The sequence below is a fragment of the Phyllopteryx taeniolatus genome, chromosome 3, assembly GCF_024500385.1.
Source record: "Phyllopteryx taeniolatus isolate TA_2022b chromosome 3, UOR_Ptae_1.2, whole genome shotgun sequence".
Taxonomy (NCBI): Eukaryota; Metazoa; Chordata; class Actinopteri; order Syngnathiformes; family Syngnathidae; genus Phyllopteryx; species Phyllopteryx taeniolatus.
In genome coordinates this window covers 24,462,413-24,483,224 of record NC_084504.1, presented here as the reverse complement: position 1 = coordinate 24,483,224, position 20,812 = coordinate 24,462,413, and the positions used below count along the sequence as shown (strand labels likewise).

The following is a 20,812-nucleotide window of genomic DNA, read 5'->3' as shown; positions in this document are numbered from 1 at the left end:
GGCTTGTGTGAGTGTTGGTATTCAGCCTGTTGCATAACATTAACCCCTGCTCTCCTCTTTTCTGGATAATGGAGGGAGAGAAAGTGGGCTTTGAAGGAACTGACACTGACCCCCCACCCTTGGCCCCCCAATCCATATACCCTCCCTCCTTCCTTCCTTTCAGCTCTGAACTCCTTCTTACTCCTCCTCCTCCTTTTTAAACTCTCCCCTTTTTTGCGCTATTCAAAGCCAGCCTGTGATTGGCCAGATCATGATGGCAATCAGCCCGGCCCCTCTGTCAAAGCCAGAGCCCCCTTTTTATTTTTTTCTCCCGCCCCCACTCCCCACTACTTCTGCTGCTTTCACGACAACAGAGCCCCACGCCCTGCATGCACATGTTGCATGCTTGACAACGGAAGCCAGGAAAACATACACAAACAATATAAATAATAAAACACACACACGGTCAACCTACTGACGAAATAAGCATTGCCTTAGCAGCTCAAATAATAACTCAAAAACATGACATCATGCTAGCAAATTAACCAGACGTGAGCGCATTGAATCACAATGTGTACAAGTGTTCGCCTACTGTATGTGAGTTTGTAGACGTACTTACGTACGTGTGTGTGTCTATGGATGTGTGTGCGTGTGTGTGTGTGTGTGTGTGCGTGCGCGCACAGAGAAAGGATTAGCTGGATTAGCGCCCCTATCAGCAGAGACCCCCTGTGGCGGGGGAGGAAGCCCCCCTGAAACCAGGTCATCTCTCTGCCATCAAGCATCAGGCGACCTCCCATGCCCTTGAAGTCAATTGGAAAAATGAAGACAATTTGACACGTACGGAACATGTACACCAAAATGTGTACACATCGTGTCGGAGGTTCAATAACTGGCAATGTGAGAGAACATGTTTTGATGGTAAAATACATCTAATTCACAAACTACTATTTAAAATGACTGAAGGCATTACTATGTATTATATAAGTGTGATATGACGTTATAGAGACTAAAATGCCCCGGCAATCATAACCGGAATTTCACTCTGTCCATATGTGAGTAGGCCATCACAAATTTTTTTATTTTTTTTAATTTTTTTTAACTTAACTTCCTTCACTCACACCACGAGAATAAAAAAGCCAAGTGAATAAAACCTTCAGTGTCCTTGTGTCTCCAGGTATGGTTTACTGCAGGAAATCCTCAATATGTGTCTGCTAGGGCTGAATGATTATGGCCAAAATTACAATCACAATTATTTTGATCAATATTGCAATCACGATGATTATAATCATGATAATTCCTCATTTTAGGGGAACAAATCTTTATTTTTATTGCACTACTTTTTACCAAACAATATGTAACATTTCAGTTCAAAATGAATTTTAATTAATCAATTAAATGATAAATCTGAGGGTTGACTAGACCACTAAGTTCCCCCTGAATCTCAGTTTTTTGCTTTGGCATGGGACAACCCCAAATTTTCGTGTAAGGCCGTAATGTCTCCCAATACTTTCTCCCCATACAACTAAATGATGACAACGACTGAGGACCCTGTTCAAGATGTTGTGTTCAAATATTTTTAAAGATGGAACCCCTCAGTTGTCATTAGTCATTAGTATGACTTTCCTCATTGTGGACGCTTAAAAAAAACAAACAATAAAAGGAGAACAACGGTCTCTTGCGTTTCTTGGCATGTGACTGATTTATCCAATAGGAGACTGTGGGCAAAATACCTCACCGCAGCAAAGTGGAGCTTGTTGCGTATGATACTGCAACGTCCAGAGCTATGGCACAGCAACAGGGTGAGCTAACGTTAGTGTGTGTGTTTATTGGTGTCATTTTTACCCAAGTATCCTTCAAAAAACACAATCTGCTCAACCAATCAGCTCCCATTTAACATCCATTTGGTATCAGATCAGCAGACTAGAAATGCAGAAGAACACATTAGAAACAGTACCCTTTTGTACTCGGATTTGCCAGTGGAAATGTTTCACTATCAAGCAGCGAATAGGAACAGAGAAGTGTAAAATGGGCCACAATAATAGTAGTAGGAGTAGTAGTTGTTAACGCTGTGCTATTTTTTGCTAGCATCTCTCCTTTAGCACTGGGTGGTGAACCATTTTCCTATCAGGGGTCATTTCAGTTTACATTTAATGTTTATTTTTATGTATTGTGAACATCCATCCATTTTCTATAGCACTTGTCCTCATTAGGGTGACGGCTGAACTGCTGCCTGTCTCAGACTTTGGGCAAGAAGCAGACTACAACCTGGACAGGTCGCCAGTCAATCACAGGGCACATATAAACAAACAACCATTCACACTAACAATTATGGACAGCTATGGACAATTTAGAGACTCCAGTTAATAGAACATGCAGGTTTTTTAGAATGTGGGCGGGTTAGTAGGCTACCCGGAGTAGGCTACCGGAAAAAAAAAGTAGTATGAGTACTTGTGTTAAATGTTTTTGTGGCATTATTACAATTATAATTGATTATTATTATTATTCCTCTGAGATTTTGTTTGTTTTTAGAATTTAATGAATAGCCAGATTAACTACACAAAAGAAGACTTTTATAGCCCATGGGCTTTATGTTCCCTTCCTCAATACTAAAAAAAAAAATACAGGCACCATTTTCCCCAAGCATGGTGGGGGTGCAGCAGGCTAAATTATGGGCAATCTTTCTTCTTTTTTTTTTTTTTACATTTGGCAGAGGTCCCTGCTTCTTTCTTTTTTTTTTTAAGTGCGCTTGTAGCTTTGAATGTGGGCTCAGCATTGCAGGTGTGCATACAGCCACAAATATGTGATGAAAGGCCTCACTGAGAGCCGAGACCCCATCTGACCCAGGGTGAAGCCCTCCCCCTTACTACAGTGCCTTGCTCTCTCCCTTTTCAGAGAGGAGGGGAGCCGCCACACTGAGGAAGGATGCAGCAATACAAGTTTGATTCTGAGAGAGGGAAAATGAGAAGACAAATAAAAGATGAGTAGAAGCACAAGAGGAAGTGCTGTGACATGCATGTGGTGTCTCCATGTGCGACTATGAGACTCAAACCCCCATCACCAATTCCAACACCCGACATTAACATATGTATGGCTCCCCTTGCCCCTGATTATGCTAATCACCTGTCCAGCCCCTGCTGCCCCTAAAATGGGTGTATTCGGAATGAGGTGTACATTCACACACTCTTCAATGGGCAGATTCTTCCACGTTGCTGCCCTCATTCAGGTCTGTCCTCACACCCCCTCCACCCTGAAAAAAAGGTATTCAAGTCCAACGGTTCACCTAGTACTGGATGGAGAGATAGAAAATGCAGTGCCATATCTGAGTACATTGTTGCTCCAGCTAAATTGGGAAAATTCATATCAGTGTCTATCTATCAAATTCAACACAGCTGAGCCCCTCCCTGCTGTTCTTGATTGGCCTACATCCCCTCGGTCAGAGCAGCCAATCTGCAGCAGCCATCTCCCCGTCATTTCCTGCAAAGATAGCCCCCGTGATTTCAGGTGTCCCCAAGTGCCACATTCCTAAAGCGTGGCGCACGCACACTATGACAAATTGTTTTCATTCCCCCCTCCAAAGCTCTTTGCTCTTGCATGACAAGTTGCCGTGGTTACTTTAGCCGTCGTGCATCGAAGGGTCACTTTGAGTTTACATTCACGGATCCACACGTCCACTTACTGTAAAGATGCTTCTTTGACAATGCTAAGCCACTATATGTTGAATGTCACGTGACCAAACCCAAAAAAACAGGTTAGCAGACTTCCTGCATATGTTGCGCTGATGAGCATAACAACAATTTGATGATGATGATGATGAGGCCGGAGTTGTAAATATTTTGTTTTCTTTATGGCTGGGGTCTTCGGATAAAAGTTAAACTCATATACTGGTATATCACTTGTTCATACCAATCCGGTATGATATACGTAAACACGAACGAAACCTAAACATCAGCTATTATAATCTTCAGTGACTCTGTGGTGACATATTGTGTGTGACATTGTAGACTGGGGTCGGGCACCTATGGCTCGTGAGCCACATTTGGCTCTTTTGAGGATTGCATCTGGTTCGCAGATAAATTTTAGCTGACAATTAGACGATAAAGAATGAATAATTTTGCAGACATTTTAAAGTAAAACATTACAGAATTCACTGTGTTAAATAATGATAATAATGTTGAAACTATAAAACATTCTCATGCATTTATATCTATCCATCCATTTTCTACTGCAATGCGGGTGGCTGGAGCCAATGCCAGCTGTCCTTCCTTGTAGAGTAGAGTTAGACTCTCTTCTGATTGGATAATGCAGTAGCCTAGCCGGGTCGTTGTGGGGTCAAGAAGTAAACTTTCCTCCTTTTAATTAAATAGGTAGCTTTTGACGAAGAAAAAGGCGAAAAGAAAAAAGATGAGTAGCACCGTACATTTCAGGACGAACGGACAGAGGAAGTAACCGTTACGGTGAGAGAAGCTTCTGCGGTGTCTCTAATAGGCAATGATAAAAGACATGCCTCTGTCAGCAAGAACTGTTCACGATTGTACCATCATGAGTGGAAAATCAAGTGGAGGAAACACCAGTAAAGGACATGAATGCAGCCCCTTACTTTTCCCTCACTTTGGATGAGTTCACAGACATAAGCCATTTATCGCAGTTCAGCGTGATTACACGTTATGCTGCCGGTGACACACTGCGTGGGGAAAGTCTTGCTGTTTTGTCAATGAAAGGGTCAACAAGAGGTGAGTATTTCATTGAGTTTGCTAAAAAAAAAAAAAAAAAATCTGCTGATGGATAGCTTCTTTCGATATGTACTGATGGTCCTCTGTGTATGGTGGGGAAATACAGAGGATTTGTAGCGCTTCTTTGTGAACATGAAAATACATCCATCCTAATTTTTATTGCATTCTACATTGACACCTATGAGTCCTCAATGAACATAACATGCATGTTTTTGGAGTACCCGGAGAAACCCACACAAGCACAGGGAGAACATGCAAAGATTGACCTGAACCTCAGAACTATGAGACAAAAGTGCTAACCTTGCTTCCTATTCTAATAAACATATGAATAAAAATACATTTTCCTCAAATGCGATGAAGGAAATGTATTCATTGCCCCCGCTTTAACGGTCCAGTAACACACAAACAACTTGTGCAACACACACACTGACACTGTCTGGCTCTGCGAAGCCTAGGCGAGAGCGGAAATGTTTTGTATCTCGAAATCTTTACTCGGCGTCGCGTGTACATGTGCGGTATCGGTGTAATTGCCAGATTGTATGACGCCTTGCAGCAGGAATTGCAAACCGAGTCTATGACCATGTTCGTGCTGGAGGCGTGGCTGGAGGCCTTCCAAACAAATTTATAGTATGCTTGCATTAAAAAAGACTGCGGCTACTATGCGCCAGCTACAAACACACTCGCCCTCTGCTGTTTGCTGCTTCCTCCACCCCTCTGGCAGCCAGCGCTGGGAGGGAGCGAGGGGAAGAGGAAGAGGGAGGGAGGGAGGGATGGAAGGAGAGAGTGGGACGAAGGGAGGGAGGCCAGACCACCCTGCTCTCATGGCAGGCCTGAGTGTTTACATTGCCGTGGCTCACTCTGTAATACATCTGGCATTCTGAGGCCACTCTCTTCAGCCAGGAATGGGGGGAGTGCAGGAGGGGTAAAAGAGAGAGACCTTTCTGGCAAAGAGAAGGAGAGAGAGCAGGAGGGAAGGAGGATAATTCTCGCCACAGTCTCCTGTGCTCAGTCATTCGTAGGCCTCGCACTGCTTTTTGAATAAGCGCGCCTGCAAGAATGCAAAATGTAAACAGAGCAGCTTGGAGGCATCTCTCAGGGTGTCATTTGTGAATGAGAGTGTGAACACCTCATAGCATGCGCACGAACACACACACACACACACACACACACACAGAGATAACAAGTGCTTTAAAAAAAGACAGAGAATCACATATACTGTCAAAGCACCAAAGTTGAACTCCACTGAAGTCATCAAATTTTGAGTTTTCTGGGAAAATTTGCCTCAAAAGTCAGATTACAGCAAATGTTGTGAGACTTCAGCTAAGTGATCTTTTTCTTTAGCTTTTTTCGTGATGCCAGTCACAGAAGGGTACCAGGGAAGGCAAGTAGGAAATTTGCATTGATAACTTCTCTTAATAACTGCATGAAAGTCATTCATGTCAGAAGGATTTTTGCAATGTCAACACCGAAGAGATTCAGTTATGATTTTTAAAAAAGAAAGAAAAAAAAAAGGAAAAGCGTTAAATCACTTGAAATTAATTGTAGATTACCATAAAGTGGAACTTAATGTGACATAGGAAAGTGTCTGGCTGCTAGGAAAAATATTAGCACTATGGTTATGATTACATACAAAGTAATTTAACCAAGAAGATGCAAACGTAATTGCGCTTATTATGCTTAAACTTCCTGGGTGAGTAGTTGTATTTTATTTTAATTATATTATACAGTGGTTAACATATTTTTACGCCTGCATGACAGATATTAACCATCCATTACCGCTTATCCTAACTGGGGTCGCGGGCATGCTGGAGCCTATCTCAGCTGACTATGGGTGAGAGACGGGGTACAGCCTGAACTGGTCACTAGCCAATCGCACGGCACATATAAAGAAACAACCATTCGCACTCACATTCACACCTACGGGCAATTTAGAATCTTCAATTAACCTACCATGCATGTTTTGGGAATGTGGGAGGAAAACGCACTACCCGGAGAAAACCCACGCAGGCACGGGGGAGAACATGCAAACTCCACACAGGCGAGGTCGGATTTGAAACCCGATCCTCAGAACTGTGAGGCAGATGTGCTAACCAGTCGTCCACAGTGCCACCCTGACATGTATCATGAAAATGTTAATTAAAACACTGGCTACAGGCTTAATAGGTTGTAGGATGGCAACAAATGAACTCACTACACATTATTTCATTTGCTTTGAAATGAAACAAACTTGGAAGTCAACCAGGAATGGGCGGTATTAAACTGGAGGTTCTACTGTAGCTTTTTATGGGTAATGTACACAAAGCTGCTTTCAAAATAGGGTGAGGTAGTTTGAAAAAGAAAGTGCACCACAGGCTCAGTGTTTCCCCACACTAAATCCCTCACCAGCTAGTCTGTATTTTTCATCAACTCATAAAGTTTAACACAACAACGCGGGAATGTTATTCCTTTCGACGAAGCTTTAATCCACTTTCTGGTCAACACGACCTTTGTCTGTGTTTGGGTGGCAAAGAAAGTAATTTGCATGAATTGACCCCCACCCGTTAAGACGCAACAATCAGTAAAAGAAAGCTCGATGTCATCTGCAAAAATAGCGCGAGCATGGGATGTGTGGCCATGTTTGAATTGCTGCCGAATGAGAGCGGTTGGAGACGGAGCGTGGAGAGGAGGGAAAAAAAAAGATGAATAGAGGAGAAAATAGCATAGTAAGCCTTGTCCGAGGAGACCAAAATTCCAACTCTGCTTATGTGACTGTGTGTGTGTGCTCCCATGCGCATAAAAAGCAGGATCATCCATAAGTGTACGCTACAATCTCCCTCTCCTCATCCTCAAGAAAGGACGTCTTCTGAGCACACAACCCCCTGGCCCCCCACTGAGCTTACAAGCACAACAGCAAAATGAGCACTAACTCTGTCAAGTCAGCTCTCAATCACAATCAATGCAAAACAGATGCAAAAGATAAAAGCCAGGAAAAGACCTGTTGTCCTACCAAATTTTATATTTGGTCCATATTGAGAGTATAGTGTTCCCTTAATATTCAAACCCATATAACTTTGGATTAGACCACAAATATCAGGTATACTTCTAAGACTTCAGCTCAGCGAGCATCTAAAGAATTAAATGCCCAAGTGTGTTTTGCTTTGCTTTTGACTGTTTTTTGTTTCTTTTGTTTGTGACGGCAACCAATGAAGGGCAACTGTGTGTTATATAAGTATTTAAATCTAAAGTTGTCACGTACGTGGTTAGGGCGAAGGCGAGGAACGCAAGGCAAGAACATGGTGGACCCAATTGCAGGGAAGCAGGGAGGCAAGGCAGGAGTGCGGGAATCTCAAAATAATAACATTTAATCTTCAAAAAAGGAAAACAAGGATATTGGATAAAGCAAAACTGAACGAAGTCCCACAACAGATAACAACCAAACCAAAGTAACAAAGAAACACTTGAATATCTAAAACTGGTAACAAACTATGACCTGTGAGTAAGACGTGGAATAGATAGGGAAAATGACACCTGACAATGACATACCACAATGATAAAGACAACTGGCGACTATGACATGGCAAAGACATGTGACAACGACAATGAACCGACAAGAACTGAAAGAAACCAGGGAACTAAATACAAACAAATTGACGAGACAACGAGGAACACCTGGACAAGACACGAGTGGCTGGAGAGAGCTAATTGGTCGACACAAAGTAGACGAGAACAGGTTGACGCAACAACCTAATGAGCACACGACAAACATGGAACACAGGAAAACATGGAACAAAACTAAACACAACCCAAACCAAAACACAGACCATGACAAAAGTCTATTAAAGCTGATTAATCCGATCTCAAACGTCAAAATTTAACCTCAGCACTCTATTTTGCAAACAAACAAATAACAGACTTAATTGGATAGTTCATGGACAATATTTTTGGTTTCTATTTTGTGCAATGTACTTGTAATTACATTTCTTCTTGTACACGTACGTCTTCTCTTGCATGCTATTTATATTTCACATTTATATTTACTATATCCACAATTGATGCTTAAACAATGCCAATTTCTCCTTTGTGGGACTAATATAGGTTATCTTATCTTATCTTCCAAATATTTATTAATAATAATAATAATACTTTTAACCTGCCCACATTCTGAAGTGACAGTGCAGTGACGTACTAATTAATTTCCGGTTCGGACACGGCGTCTTGTGTGGATGTGTATTATTTTATACTTATATAAAAACGGATTAATTGCCCTGTTATTTTGGTCTTAAAAGCTGGGTTCTCTCCGCGAAAACCCTGTTCCAGCCAGACCTATTTCACAAGTGTATTGTTTCACCAAATCACTTATTTCGATGTTTTTCGACTGCTTGTAACAATAGCTTAGCAATTAGCATGGCTTTGACGTCGTCTTCGCCCATCCACTCCTCGTGCTCCCTTCGTGACACTTCTGTAAGAAGAATGGTAAGCAGTGTAGCTTCTTCGCAACCATGGATGATGATCAGTGACTTTCAATGCATTGACACCGGACGCAAACAGAACTTTTGCCCCCATGGTTTGGCAGCCGGGCAGCGTAATAAAATTGTGTGCACCAAGCAGCTGTTCAATGTAGACGCGCCGGTATTGTCAGATGCTGGATTTTTTCCTCCCCAATATCCGGAACAATCAGTGTTACAGCTGTCACGAGTCAACGTTCAGTGATTTTTGTAACAAAATACAGACATTCCGTAATATTTGGCAGCTCTGAATATACATGATTAATTTTATCTGAATCCCTTACAAGAAACAACAGGAAAGTTCCCCTGCACTGTCCAGTATACAGTATTAATTACACAGTGTTTGAATTTTTGGATAAAATGTAAATGAATCGATTTCAAGGCATTGAATCGTATCGTTCGAAATGAATCAATATCGTCCTTGAATCAAATTGGGAACCGCGAATCATAATATTATTCTAATAACTGCTAAAACAAATCGTCGCACCCCTAATTTACACACAATATTAAATGTTAGGGAATAGAGACAAATTGTAACAGAAAAGTAGACGACACCGGCTATCATTAGTAGATGCATTGGAAGAAAAGCAGAAACATACATTCACTTTCACTTTTGACGGTGCACGAGGTGGATTCAAGGAGCACAAACATAACAAGGGATCTCAAATGCAGACAAAAAATAAATAAATAAATAAAATAATAATTAAAAAAACACTTAATGCATTAAACAAGAGATGCTATCGGTATCGGTGCCAATACTCTCAGTCTGTACAGAGCTCATACACGTATAAATGCTCGCATAGTACCACAACGATACCACTTGACAAGCCTGACATACTGTATACCTACGAAGTATATCCATGTCAGCCGTATTGAGATACTACAAATTACACTCTGCAAAACAGTTGATAAAAGACACCTTGGGCGGCGATGGAGGTGGCCCTCGTCCAGCAAGCATTGAGTTGCACGACCGCTGTTGGCCGCCTGCTCCAGCCGGGTCAGCTATGTTCCCGTCACAAAACCACAAAGTAGGCGGCCACCCTGTGAGTGAATTACTGAGTTTTAAGCCCCGTTGCCCGCTCTGCACAGCTTGGCTCCCGTCGAGCCAGCCACGTTTCAAACTCCGAAGAAGGAGGCGGCGCGGCACTTCGAGTAAAAAGAAGTAAGCAATGGTGTGATAAAGTGTTACTAAAGTTGTCCTGTCAGTTTTATACTATACCTTGTGATGTTCTCAAGTAGAAGTCTTGTATTTCTCTTTCCTCACTTCATTTTGTAGTTAACACTTATGCCATGTTAAGAAAAGTTACAGTCTTTGCGATCTATAGTCCCCCCCACCCCCCATCAAAAAAATCTGACAATATGTGAATGAAAAACCACAAATACGTGGGGATTCACTATAATTGCTTTCAGCAAGCCCCACTCTCGCCACCCATGCATCACAAGGTGGACAGTTTGACTATGGGAAAATTGTTGCTAAATCTGACCATAATTGGACTTGTGTCTCCGAACGTACTGTGTTTGCCAAACGTTTCTCAATCATAATGCATCCTTTATTGAAGCTGCTAACAATATTTTTTAATAAATGCTTTATGCAAAATAAAGCTCTATTAATATTATAGACTAATATTCAGTGCCCTCTGCTGGAGGACAAACATTAGTCTTCTAGAATACATACAGGAGGCCTTTGCTTCCGACCAAGTTCTGTTCCTATGGTGGTGACAAATTTGTACGCAAGTCGGAAAGCGTCTATCACACTGATCACAAGTCAAGGTTATAGTAAATGTATGAAAAACACTTCTTAGCCATATATATATATATATATATATATATATATATAAAACAATCCATTAAAAAACAGTACAGCAATAACTAAGCACGACTTCTTGTGCCTTGCGTTGACGTATTCAGCAAAATAGTAAACCGAGGACCCCCTGTAATGATACAGCAAATGACCTCACATTCTACAACTGGTATAATATATAATATACAACTTGGCAAATAAAGATGATTCTGATTCTGATTCTGATACACACACTTACATGCAGGACACAAACAATGAAGGGTGACAGCTGCAATGTCTACTGCATTTCAAGATCCCCCCCAAGACCACCACCACCCTCTCCTTCAATCTTTCCATACTGTCCTCCAGCCTCCTTCCCTCTGCTGTGAGTCTTCAATCTGCACCCAGGCCACAGGGTGAGTATCAGGTGAGCTTTTAAATAGCAGGGGCCTCTACGAGATGACCTCAGGATCCCAAGGGTCTACCTCTGTGGCCCCTGGCCTCTACACTACACCCCCCTCCCTGCCCCATACCTATAGCTTAGAAATAAAAATACAATCCAAAGCCTCATGCCCTTGTCCAGCCCATCAAGTTGTAGGTCATGGTCATATGAATACAAAATAACTTTACACTACACATTTGGCTTTTTAGAAATCATTTTCTTTACATCTATTCCCAAAAATGTTGTTCCTTTTTGCTGTACAGTTGGTCAATTGTTAGCTCTACGTCTACTATCTAATTCAAAGGCAATCGGTCAATACAAACGTTGCAACCACGTAGCTAGCCTCGTTAGCGTAGTTGGCTAAGATGCTTTTGAGACCCAAACAAACCAGAGATCCGGTAATAGATTGTGTTAGCAGTTCATCTTTGGAGACCATGCTAAAGCTACATGCTAACCACAATGTGGGTTCACCCTCAGTTTCAACTCCAACCTGTGTGGGAAGCTCTCGCTTCAAAAGGTCCATTTGCAAATTCTCTCCTCGCCGTAACCCCTCTCTACTTTACCCCCCACTCCAACGACGTTGCCCAGCCCGAGCCATGTCCTGGGCAGTCCTCGAAGACGTGACGGCCGATACTAGAGGAAGGCCAATGTTTATGCGATACTGTTTTAATTAGAGGCAGGTGGTGCCACTATTTTCTTTACAATTTGGCCTGTGTTTGCCTGGACCCAAAATGCTGAGGGATGGCTCCGTTTTCCATTTTGCAGCCGGGTGGAGCTCTTAAAAAAAAGAAAAAAGAAGAGGGGGTCTTACTCCTACTCCCTGCTGCAACATCGTGGATTAATAGTGGATAATCAGAAAATCCACACATGCAACTTGAGCAGAAAGCCAAGTCAGCTGGAGGTCGAGGGCAAACAACAATACTACAACTTCCTGTTCCAGCAAATGACATCCTGTGAGTGCCACAGTTGGCATAAACATGGCATTTATCCACACTGGTGAGGCGGGGGGAAAGGGTGGAATCGAAGAAAAAAGAAGAAAAAATCCTCTGCAATATATTTGGCTCTGAGGTTTGACACATTCACCTCTTTGTGTAAGCACGTCTCTCCATCCACATCACTCTTTGTCGCTTTGTCTAATAAACACAACTTCCTGTGGCAGATTGCTGATAAACACTGCTCTGAGTGAGGAGATCATCTCGAGTTTAAAAAAAATAAAAATAAGATGTTCAATTACTGTGACTTACAGATACTTTGTAAATAATTAAAAGATACCTTTACAAGTCAATGTTAAAGCTATTTCAGAGTCGACTTTTGTGCACTTTGTTTATATAAAAACTCGTTATTCTTTCAAAATATTCATTTCTTAGAATTTTTACACAGAAATGCTAATTTTATGGATGAGGACATGCAACAAATGACCAATACCACAAGATGAGAGAGGACAGAAAGGGCAGGACAGGACAGGATGTGGGAAATGAGCAAAGCAGTGCTACTGATGAGCGGTGCGGTGGGATGCTTTTTATCTAACACCTGCAAGAACCTATGAATTGATATCTGAATATAACTTGTGTTATTATAAGTGGTCCCGGCACAAGCAATTAAAGCGTTTGGCGTATCTATGGAACTTATGAGTGAATGAACACCATATCACATGCATGTTAGTCAACTGGTGTACGGAGTTGCTGAGATGGCACATTGAGGAAGGGTGGGACCGGCCCCCTCCACCCGCAAGCTAGCAAGCCCATGCCGCGGGGAACCCAGCCAGGGGGACGCACGCCATCCACTCCCCAGGACCCAGGGCGGTCCCCTAGCCAGACCGTAGTGCCCCGACCGGTCCCAAAGGGAGGGGCATGGGTACCAGACCACCGCCCCCCCACGCTCAATTCCCAGCCCGGAGTTCGCCTCATCATGCCTCATACCAATCCCCCAGGGGACCCTGAATGAGATGTGAATGTGCCCAATGTGCGAGCGAAATATGTACAGTGTGAGTAATAAAAATGTGCAGAGTGTATGAAGTAAGAGGCTAGACTCTGCAGGCCCGGCCCAGCCTGACCAGCTGGCAGACCACAGAGAAAAGGGAGGCAGTGCCTCCCCACCCAACAGTTACAGTACAATGAGTGCATATGATTGACATTGATTTTGAATAGTCCATTTTACACATGCTTTATTGCATAATGTGTGATCTATGGAGTACTTTGAACTGGATTAGCTGTAAATTACAGTTTTTGTGGTCATTGAGAATGTATTTCTGAAGATTTGTGCTCAGGAATCATTGTCAGTAGACACTGAAAGGTCTTTTTCCCCATTTTGTGATTGGTAATTATATTGAATTAGTACATAAAAAACAACATACAGGCTAGTGTTAGCGTTTGCTATCCCTTAGCTCTGGACATGCCAGAGGTATACTGTATGCCACTGTCTCCACATGGATGCGGTGGCCCTAGTCTTCAATAAAATTACCACATGCTGATAAATAAGTACTGGAGGCCCTCATTCTGCACTGTTGTTGTTTGCATGTCTTGTTCACTGTGTGCCGTTCGAAACCTTAAAAGCACTTAAGTCAGGACAGTAAACTGCAGATTTGAGGACCCCCTGTACTTCTTTTCACTTGGCAAACAGACCGCCCTCAAACCAGCCATGTAGAGCTGATCTGAGCCCGCACTGTGCAAGAGAAAAGCTACACTAATGACACATGAGGCTCAAATAATCGTACATTGGAGGAATCATTGATTGTACAGAGGGAAAAATGTATCGTACATATACAATAATTCTGGCAACAATGACGCTGTATGACATCAGTGGCTTTTGGAGGGGGAAAAAAATGAAAAAAATAAAAAAGTAGTCCCTCTAGGTTGAGGCGGGTGCATGTGCGTCCACGGGCCCACACAGCTTCCAGGCGGGGTCGATCACGGGTCGGCTGCGGAGGGCAGCTCCAAATGAAACATAAACAGCCGCTTTATACGCTCATTCCCACTCTCTTTACTCTCGGACGACTTGGCCAGGACAACCCCCCCACCCCCCACCCCCATCGCGCCAATGCACGCGTTCCACGGTCCAGGCAGAACTAATCTATCCCTCAGCTGTGTAGTCTAATCTAAACAAACACATCTCTCCCAACCAACATCTGGAACCCCTCACGTACAGGACCTAGGAAACCACTGAGTCCTGGTCTTTGTGTGCATGTGTACAGTACATGTTGATAATGTAGACATCTAGCAGTAGTTTTAGTGTATGTAACTGATGATCAAAATATCAAACACAGCAAAACAACTGAAGATGAAGACTTTAGACTTGTATGAGTTGATCTCATACTACGTTAAATCAAAGCTAACGACTGAAGTAAACACCACATTGCAGTCATTGCTGTTCCACTTGAAGTCCTGTAGCTATCTTTAGTGTGTGTCATCTGTGGACTTGGAATGCTAATGCTAAAAACAATGCTAACAACAAAGCAGCACGCTTAATTGACAATACACTAGGAGCCTCCCCAAAAACGCACACTGACAAATCACTTTGCAGGACACAAAATTCCACCACTTTCCTGGCAACACTATGTTGACTTCAATCATACATTTTATGATTTTATAATATTTTGGATGTATGTTTGCTGTTCACAAGGCTTAATTATGGTTACACAATGTACTTGGGACACCAGCACAAGTGACACTCTGATTTCAAATTTAACCTAGCATTTTATACTTGAAAAAATGGTCAGCTCTACCTAAACTGCTATAGGCCTACTGTCATTTCTGTCTGTGGTGCAGCAAGCTTCGGCGGGAAAGCTAACAAAGCTAGCAAGGTGTAGTTAATTCTCAACAGTGGATCAAGGAAATGAAGTTAAATGGTCATCACTATGCACGGGCTCCTCGGTTTTCGATGGAGTTCCATCACCCGCCTTTGTACATACAGTAAGTTGGAACACGCCATAGGCCATAGTCTGTCACTAACCTATGCTAACGCAGTAGTGAAGTCACAATTACAGTCAGTATTTGTACTGAAAACACCTTGAGTCCACAAATATAAACAATAAAAATGAAAAACATTAAATACAGAGGTGAGCGTACCTTCTTGTCTGCGCAAAATAGTTAATTGCGTGCCCTTTCTACCAGTCTAGATCGTCTCGAGGAGCCCCTATAACCATACCCCTTTTTTCCCTTTTTGATCTGATAAAGGACACTTGTTCTACTTTTGGACCTGATTTTCCTTGGCATTAAGGTCGATTTCTGAATTGTTTGACTGCCAACCTGTGAAGATTTGATACCATCCTGTACACTGTTAGTAGTGGTAGGCAGGCCTATTGTTTTGGGATATTTAAAGGCAGTCGGCAGGTTTTGTGTGGTCTTCCTAAAAAGTTAGAGAAACACTACGAGTCACGAACTTGACTGCACTATAGTTTCTAGGACCTTTAAAGTAACGCAACCAATGCTGCAGAATCGCCAACTGCAAGTCCAAAGCTCCAATGTTTTTGTCATCATCATTTCAAAACCCTTGTTGTTTAATGTATATGGGGTAGAAAAAAATGTACGCTACCATTCATGAATGGGTCAGACGACTGTGCTGGAATGTGGATCAAAGGAAAGAGAAAGAAAGAAAAAAAAGGCACAGCCGCTGACCCCCCCCCCACACTCCCCTCCACCTCCTCTCCAACAAACACCACCCATGCACAACCCCCCCCCCCCCCCACCCACCACTAAATCTTTCATTGTGTATATTTTCTCTTCGGGTAACAACAAGCGAGAGCTTTATGATCCGCCTCACAAACAGGAGTTCCTGTCCTCACTCATGCAGCTTCTCCCTCTCGCTCTTATTTCCCCCCTCCCTTCCCCTTGAAGCCGGAGGCAAATCTTTTTGGAAAGTTGAGAGCTGTCCAAAACGGGACCACACACACAGTCTGTGAGCATTCAACTGCTGGGGGCAGGCACACACACTCAGAGACACACACACTCTCACACAAAATGGCGGCTTTGGTAAAAACGGAGAAAAAAAAAATCCTCTACCCCAAAATCTGCTGATGAACTTAATTACAACTTTGGTGTCTTTGCAGAAGCAGGGAGGACGTTCTGATGATTGCATTTATTCCAAACGTTGGACTCAACAACAATAACCCCCCCCCCCCCCCCCCCACTCCCCCAGTATGGTTTTATTTGGTACGATCCGCCATATCCCTCAACTTGCAAAAAACTCTCGAAAAGACAAAAGCAAGAGCGTCTTACCTTCTACCCAAAGCTTCTCCACATCCGTCTCCAAATTAGCTGCCCGTAAGCCCACCGCGAATGCGCCGAAAATCATGAGGCCCACCACCAAAAACTTTCCACAGTTCTTTTGTATGTAGCAGCCCAGCCTGAATAAAAGTCTCTGGAACTTTGCTCTCAGCCATAGCGGCGCTTTTCTCCCGGTTGCCTTGCCCTAAAGAAAAAAAAAAAGAAGGGCACCAAAGAACAAACATTATGGTCCAATTCAACATGGAAACAATGCAATTACCTGCACAGGTAAGTCATGCACAAGTTTGACTGACTTCGCCGTTGATTGTGTTCTATGAGTTGAGAGAATCCCTTAGGATTAATACTGTCCATCTCGAGGGGCTCAAACTGGTTCAGGACTCTTGTTCCACTTTTGGGCCCTATTTTCCGTGGAATTTTAGGTCGGTTTCAAAATAGTTCGACTGCCAAGTCTCGAGTTAAGGACCCCCTATACAGGTGAACCCCAAAACTGTTCTGTGACACTGGTTGACTTCCAAGTTGTTCAAATTTCCAATTGTCTAAAGGCAATACTATTCATCATCATAAAAACCGTCATACAAGTGTAAACAGAAGTCAACGACAGTAAAAATAAAGCTAAAGCAAAATAAAGCTACTCGCTCTTTGAAGACTGAAATGGAGAGTTAAGGCCTGGTGTTTGCAGAGTGACACAATCATCTTAGTGCACGTTGAAAGATATTGCTTAATAAAAGTTGCATAGTGTATAATGAGTTTATTTAGCATCTGCTTGGTAAAGGTACTTTGTATAAATAACTGACATTTGATTGTATTGCTCAAAATGAGCAGTCAGGTGCTTCCCTGTCAGTATAAATTCAATTTCCTGTTCTGTGGTTATCATCACTGGTACCCTTCCTTGGTGGCATCACGAAACAGGCAAAACAACTACACAATACACAACTAAAAAGCTCAACACAAGTGTGCGGTTAATCCTTAGATGCTCATTAACACTTTACTGTTTGACTTTTGCGGCATAAGTTCTGGTTAAAGTCTATTTTTGGGGAGTTCAGCTTTGGGGGGTTCCACTGTATTTAAGTCTTTGACAGCAAATTCAAACAGAGTAAATCGCAATTTCTGTCCAATATGAGCTTTAAAGCAGCAAGTAACACACACATGCTGGCACAGACCGCAGGCACAATTCCAAAGAGTAACAAAAACGACGAGTGACAGTAAGTAGGAGTCCAAAAGAACGCTTGCAGCTGGACCTCCGGCTTGGATGGGGTTGGGTTGGAGTGGGGGGGGGGGGGGGGGCGCAAATAAAAGCTGTCAAGGTCTACATGATGCAAATGGAGGATGCGTTTTAAGATAACATCAACAAATAACATCCTATTTGGAGAGCAAAAGCTTGCACCGGACCCGTCATCGGCAATGTGCAATAAAAGTGGGTTCAGTGCAGAGAAAGGTTCATCGCCTTGCTTTGCATGTGGTCCAAATAGTGCTGCGGGAGAAAGCCACATGGACTTACTTCCACGCTGGTGCACAACACGCAGGCTCGTGATATGACGACAGACCGTTGTGTGTTTGGAAAACAAGGGGAAGGAGTACAAGCAAACTCGTGGCTGTACGCAACAAGCCGGTGGACCTGGGTGTTTTGTCTATCTAAACGTGTAGAAGTACCTGGGAGATCTGTTCCAAAGCGAAGCCCGCGTCGCAATAGCTCGGCCGCTGCAGGTAGTCCAAATCCGGCGGTGGAGGCGGCGGCGGCGGCGGCGGCTGCGGAGGCTCGCGGCTCGAGTCCCTCCGGGTCCTCCGCGTTAGCCTCGGCCGGTCGGGCTCTCCTGTCCCAGGCTCGGGGGGCGCACTAGCAGCCGAGGCCATGTTGCGGGGACTGCGCGCTGCTTACCGATTCCCACTCGCGATCCGACAAAGTTTCACTCGGAGGGGGGACCTCATAGTCCGCTTGGAGAGGGCGAAGAGTCAAAGTAGTGCGCGCCGTCCATCCACACATCGCGTGATCCGGTAGGGTCTCCGCCGCCTTTTGCACCGGGGTTCCCGAGCCCGTTAAGCACAACGACAACAACAAACATATATATATATATATATATATATACACGTCTCTCAGAACGAGCCGCACGCCAGATCGCTGGACGCTCCTGGCTGCATTGTGCGGAGATGTGTGCTGTTGCTGCTGTTGCTGCTGCTCTTCTTCCCCTGCAGGGCCGCGCGTCACGGCCAACTCTGACTTTGAATAGAAGAGCAGAAAAAGAGCTAGATGAGGCCGAGGAGGAGGGGTAGAAAGGGAGGGAGACGGAGGAGGGTGAGGGGGCCCGAAAAAAAAAAAAAACACTCACACACACACACGAGATCCCGCCTCTCTCGCCGCTGTCACACCGCACGGTTTGCTCGCTTCTGATTGGTTCCAGAAGGGCAAAAATTACTCAGCAAACATGACTATTATTAGCTGCTTAGCAACAGCTCGCTTAAGTAAAGGAGGGGACGGTGGGGAGGGCGACCACCCAAGCTGGGAGGGGGCGGGGGGCATGGCGATGATCACCCAGCGGTTAAAACGCTTGTTGCATGTAAGCTATGGTATAGGGAGGGGGCTAACGTTTACATTAAACACGCCTAACCCACCCCAGAGAGAAGACGACAGCCGTACAGACGTTAGAAATGAAAACGTCTACTTTTCACCTCTGTCAAAGGTGAGTCCTACTGTTTCACATGAATTAGCACTGTGGCTAAATTCACTATATTGCCCCTATTAACAAATAGCATGTAGAACACACACGCATACTGTAACACAACAGACAGAAAATATTAAAAAGCTGAATAAGAACCCAAAAAAATTTATCATTTTGGAAATATTTTCTGTACTTTTACACATAGTTTAACAGTTTCGATAGCATTAGGTAGTTTTAGCAACACAGTTAAAGATTTTCTTCTTTGTTTGTTTGGGAGGTGGCACCTAGTTGCCTTGTAATCTACACTAGCGCCACATGCAGGGCCTACGTGGAACAGCACCACAGTAATAAAACATACATTTTTAATAATAATAATAATTTTTCCTCCCACTGTATAAAGTTAAGACGACAGGGTGAACGACTGGTTAGCACATCAGCCTGACAGTGCTGAGGACCCGGGTTCAAATCCCGTCCCCGCCTGTGTGGAGTTTGCCTGTTCTCCCCTTCCCTGCGTGGGTTTTCTCCGGGTTTGCTCCGGTTTCCTCCCACATCCCAAAAACATGCATGGTCGGTTGATTGAAGACTCTAAATTGCCTGTAGGTGTGAATGTGAGTCCGGATGGTTGTGTGTGTATATGTGCCCTGCGATTGAAAGGCAACCAGTTCAGTATTTATTCATTCATTCATTCATTATTTTTAATAAAAGAGAATCCCTGGTCTAGATAATCCTATATCATATTAATAGCAATCAATATTTGTTAATAGTTAAATGTCAATAGTTACAGTAACTACTAGTCAATTTGGAGGCCTTAGATGATGACATGCATGACCACATAAATTTTCACATTTTAAAATGAATGAGCAGGAAAATAAAGTAATTTATCAATGTGATACATCGATTGAAAAAGTCATCCAGCCATCCATCCGTCCATCCTTTTCCAATTCCACTTATGGTCACTAGGGTCATCATTGAGCTTGGATAGGATTAGATTCAAAGGTAGATAGTTTTTAAAATCGTATTTTACTGTGAACTTTATAATATAATACATTAATTTAGCCAGTGGAAAACTGGTGTTAAAAAGTTTGTCTGCATGTCCTCTAATGCTTCCCCCAAATCAGACCCATCTCAGTGGGACGTAACACTCTCAGGAGTTACATCCGCTTCGCAGGATATCTGTGCGATACATGCTGTTATTGTCACGGTAACGCAGCGGGAGGCCATCAGGTTGCGCTTCGGGCAAATGTGGGAAAAGGCCGTCCACATTAAGAAAGAAAAAAAAAAAAAGCATAGTGTGGCGGTTGTAAAGATATGCCTATAAAAATGTGCTGGGAGATTATATTGCGAGCATCTGTGTGAGCTAATAGAAGACACATGATTACAATACACCCCTGCTATTCACAGGGGACAGTAACCCAAGCGAAAATCTGTGAGTAATTGACACCGAAAATGTTCATAAATGCCAATATTAATAATTTTAACCATATATATCCCACAAACTATGGTCCCAAAACACTAATTTCC

The 20,812-nt window shown here is 43.2% G+C and overlaps 1 protein-coding gene across 6 annotated transcripts in view; it reads right to left on the bottom strand.

Annotated features, from left to right (window-relative positions):
• ptch1 (patched 1) overlaps positions 1–18,871 on the bottom strand; it is a 72,618-nt gene extending 53,747 nt beyond the window's left edge. For 2 of the 6 annotated variants that reach the window (XR_009787763.1, XM_061767813.1), the window contains exons 1-2: positions 18,288–18,869; positions 16,629–16,821 (exon numbers count right to left, since the gene is read on the bottom strand). Coding sequence is in view for 4 of the 6 variants with exons in the window: in XM_061767813.1 (XP_061623797.1) it covers positions 16,629–16,821; positions 18,288–18,488 (394 nt within the window). In the remaining 2 variants the exon portion in view is untranslated. Of the gene's footprint in view, positions 1–16,628; positions 16,822–18,287 lie in introns of all 6 variants that reach the window. The other 4 variants (XR_009787762.1, XM_061767815.1, XM_061767814.1 and 1 more) reach the window with 4 other exon arrangements.
• Positions 18,872–20,812: the final 1,941 nt, after the last annotated feature.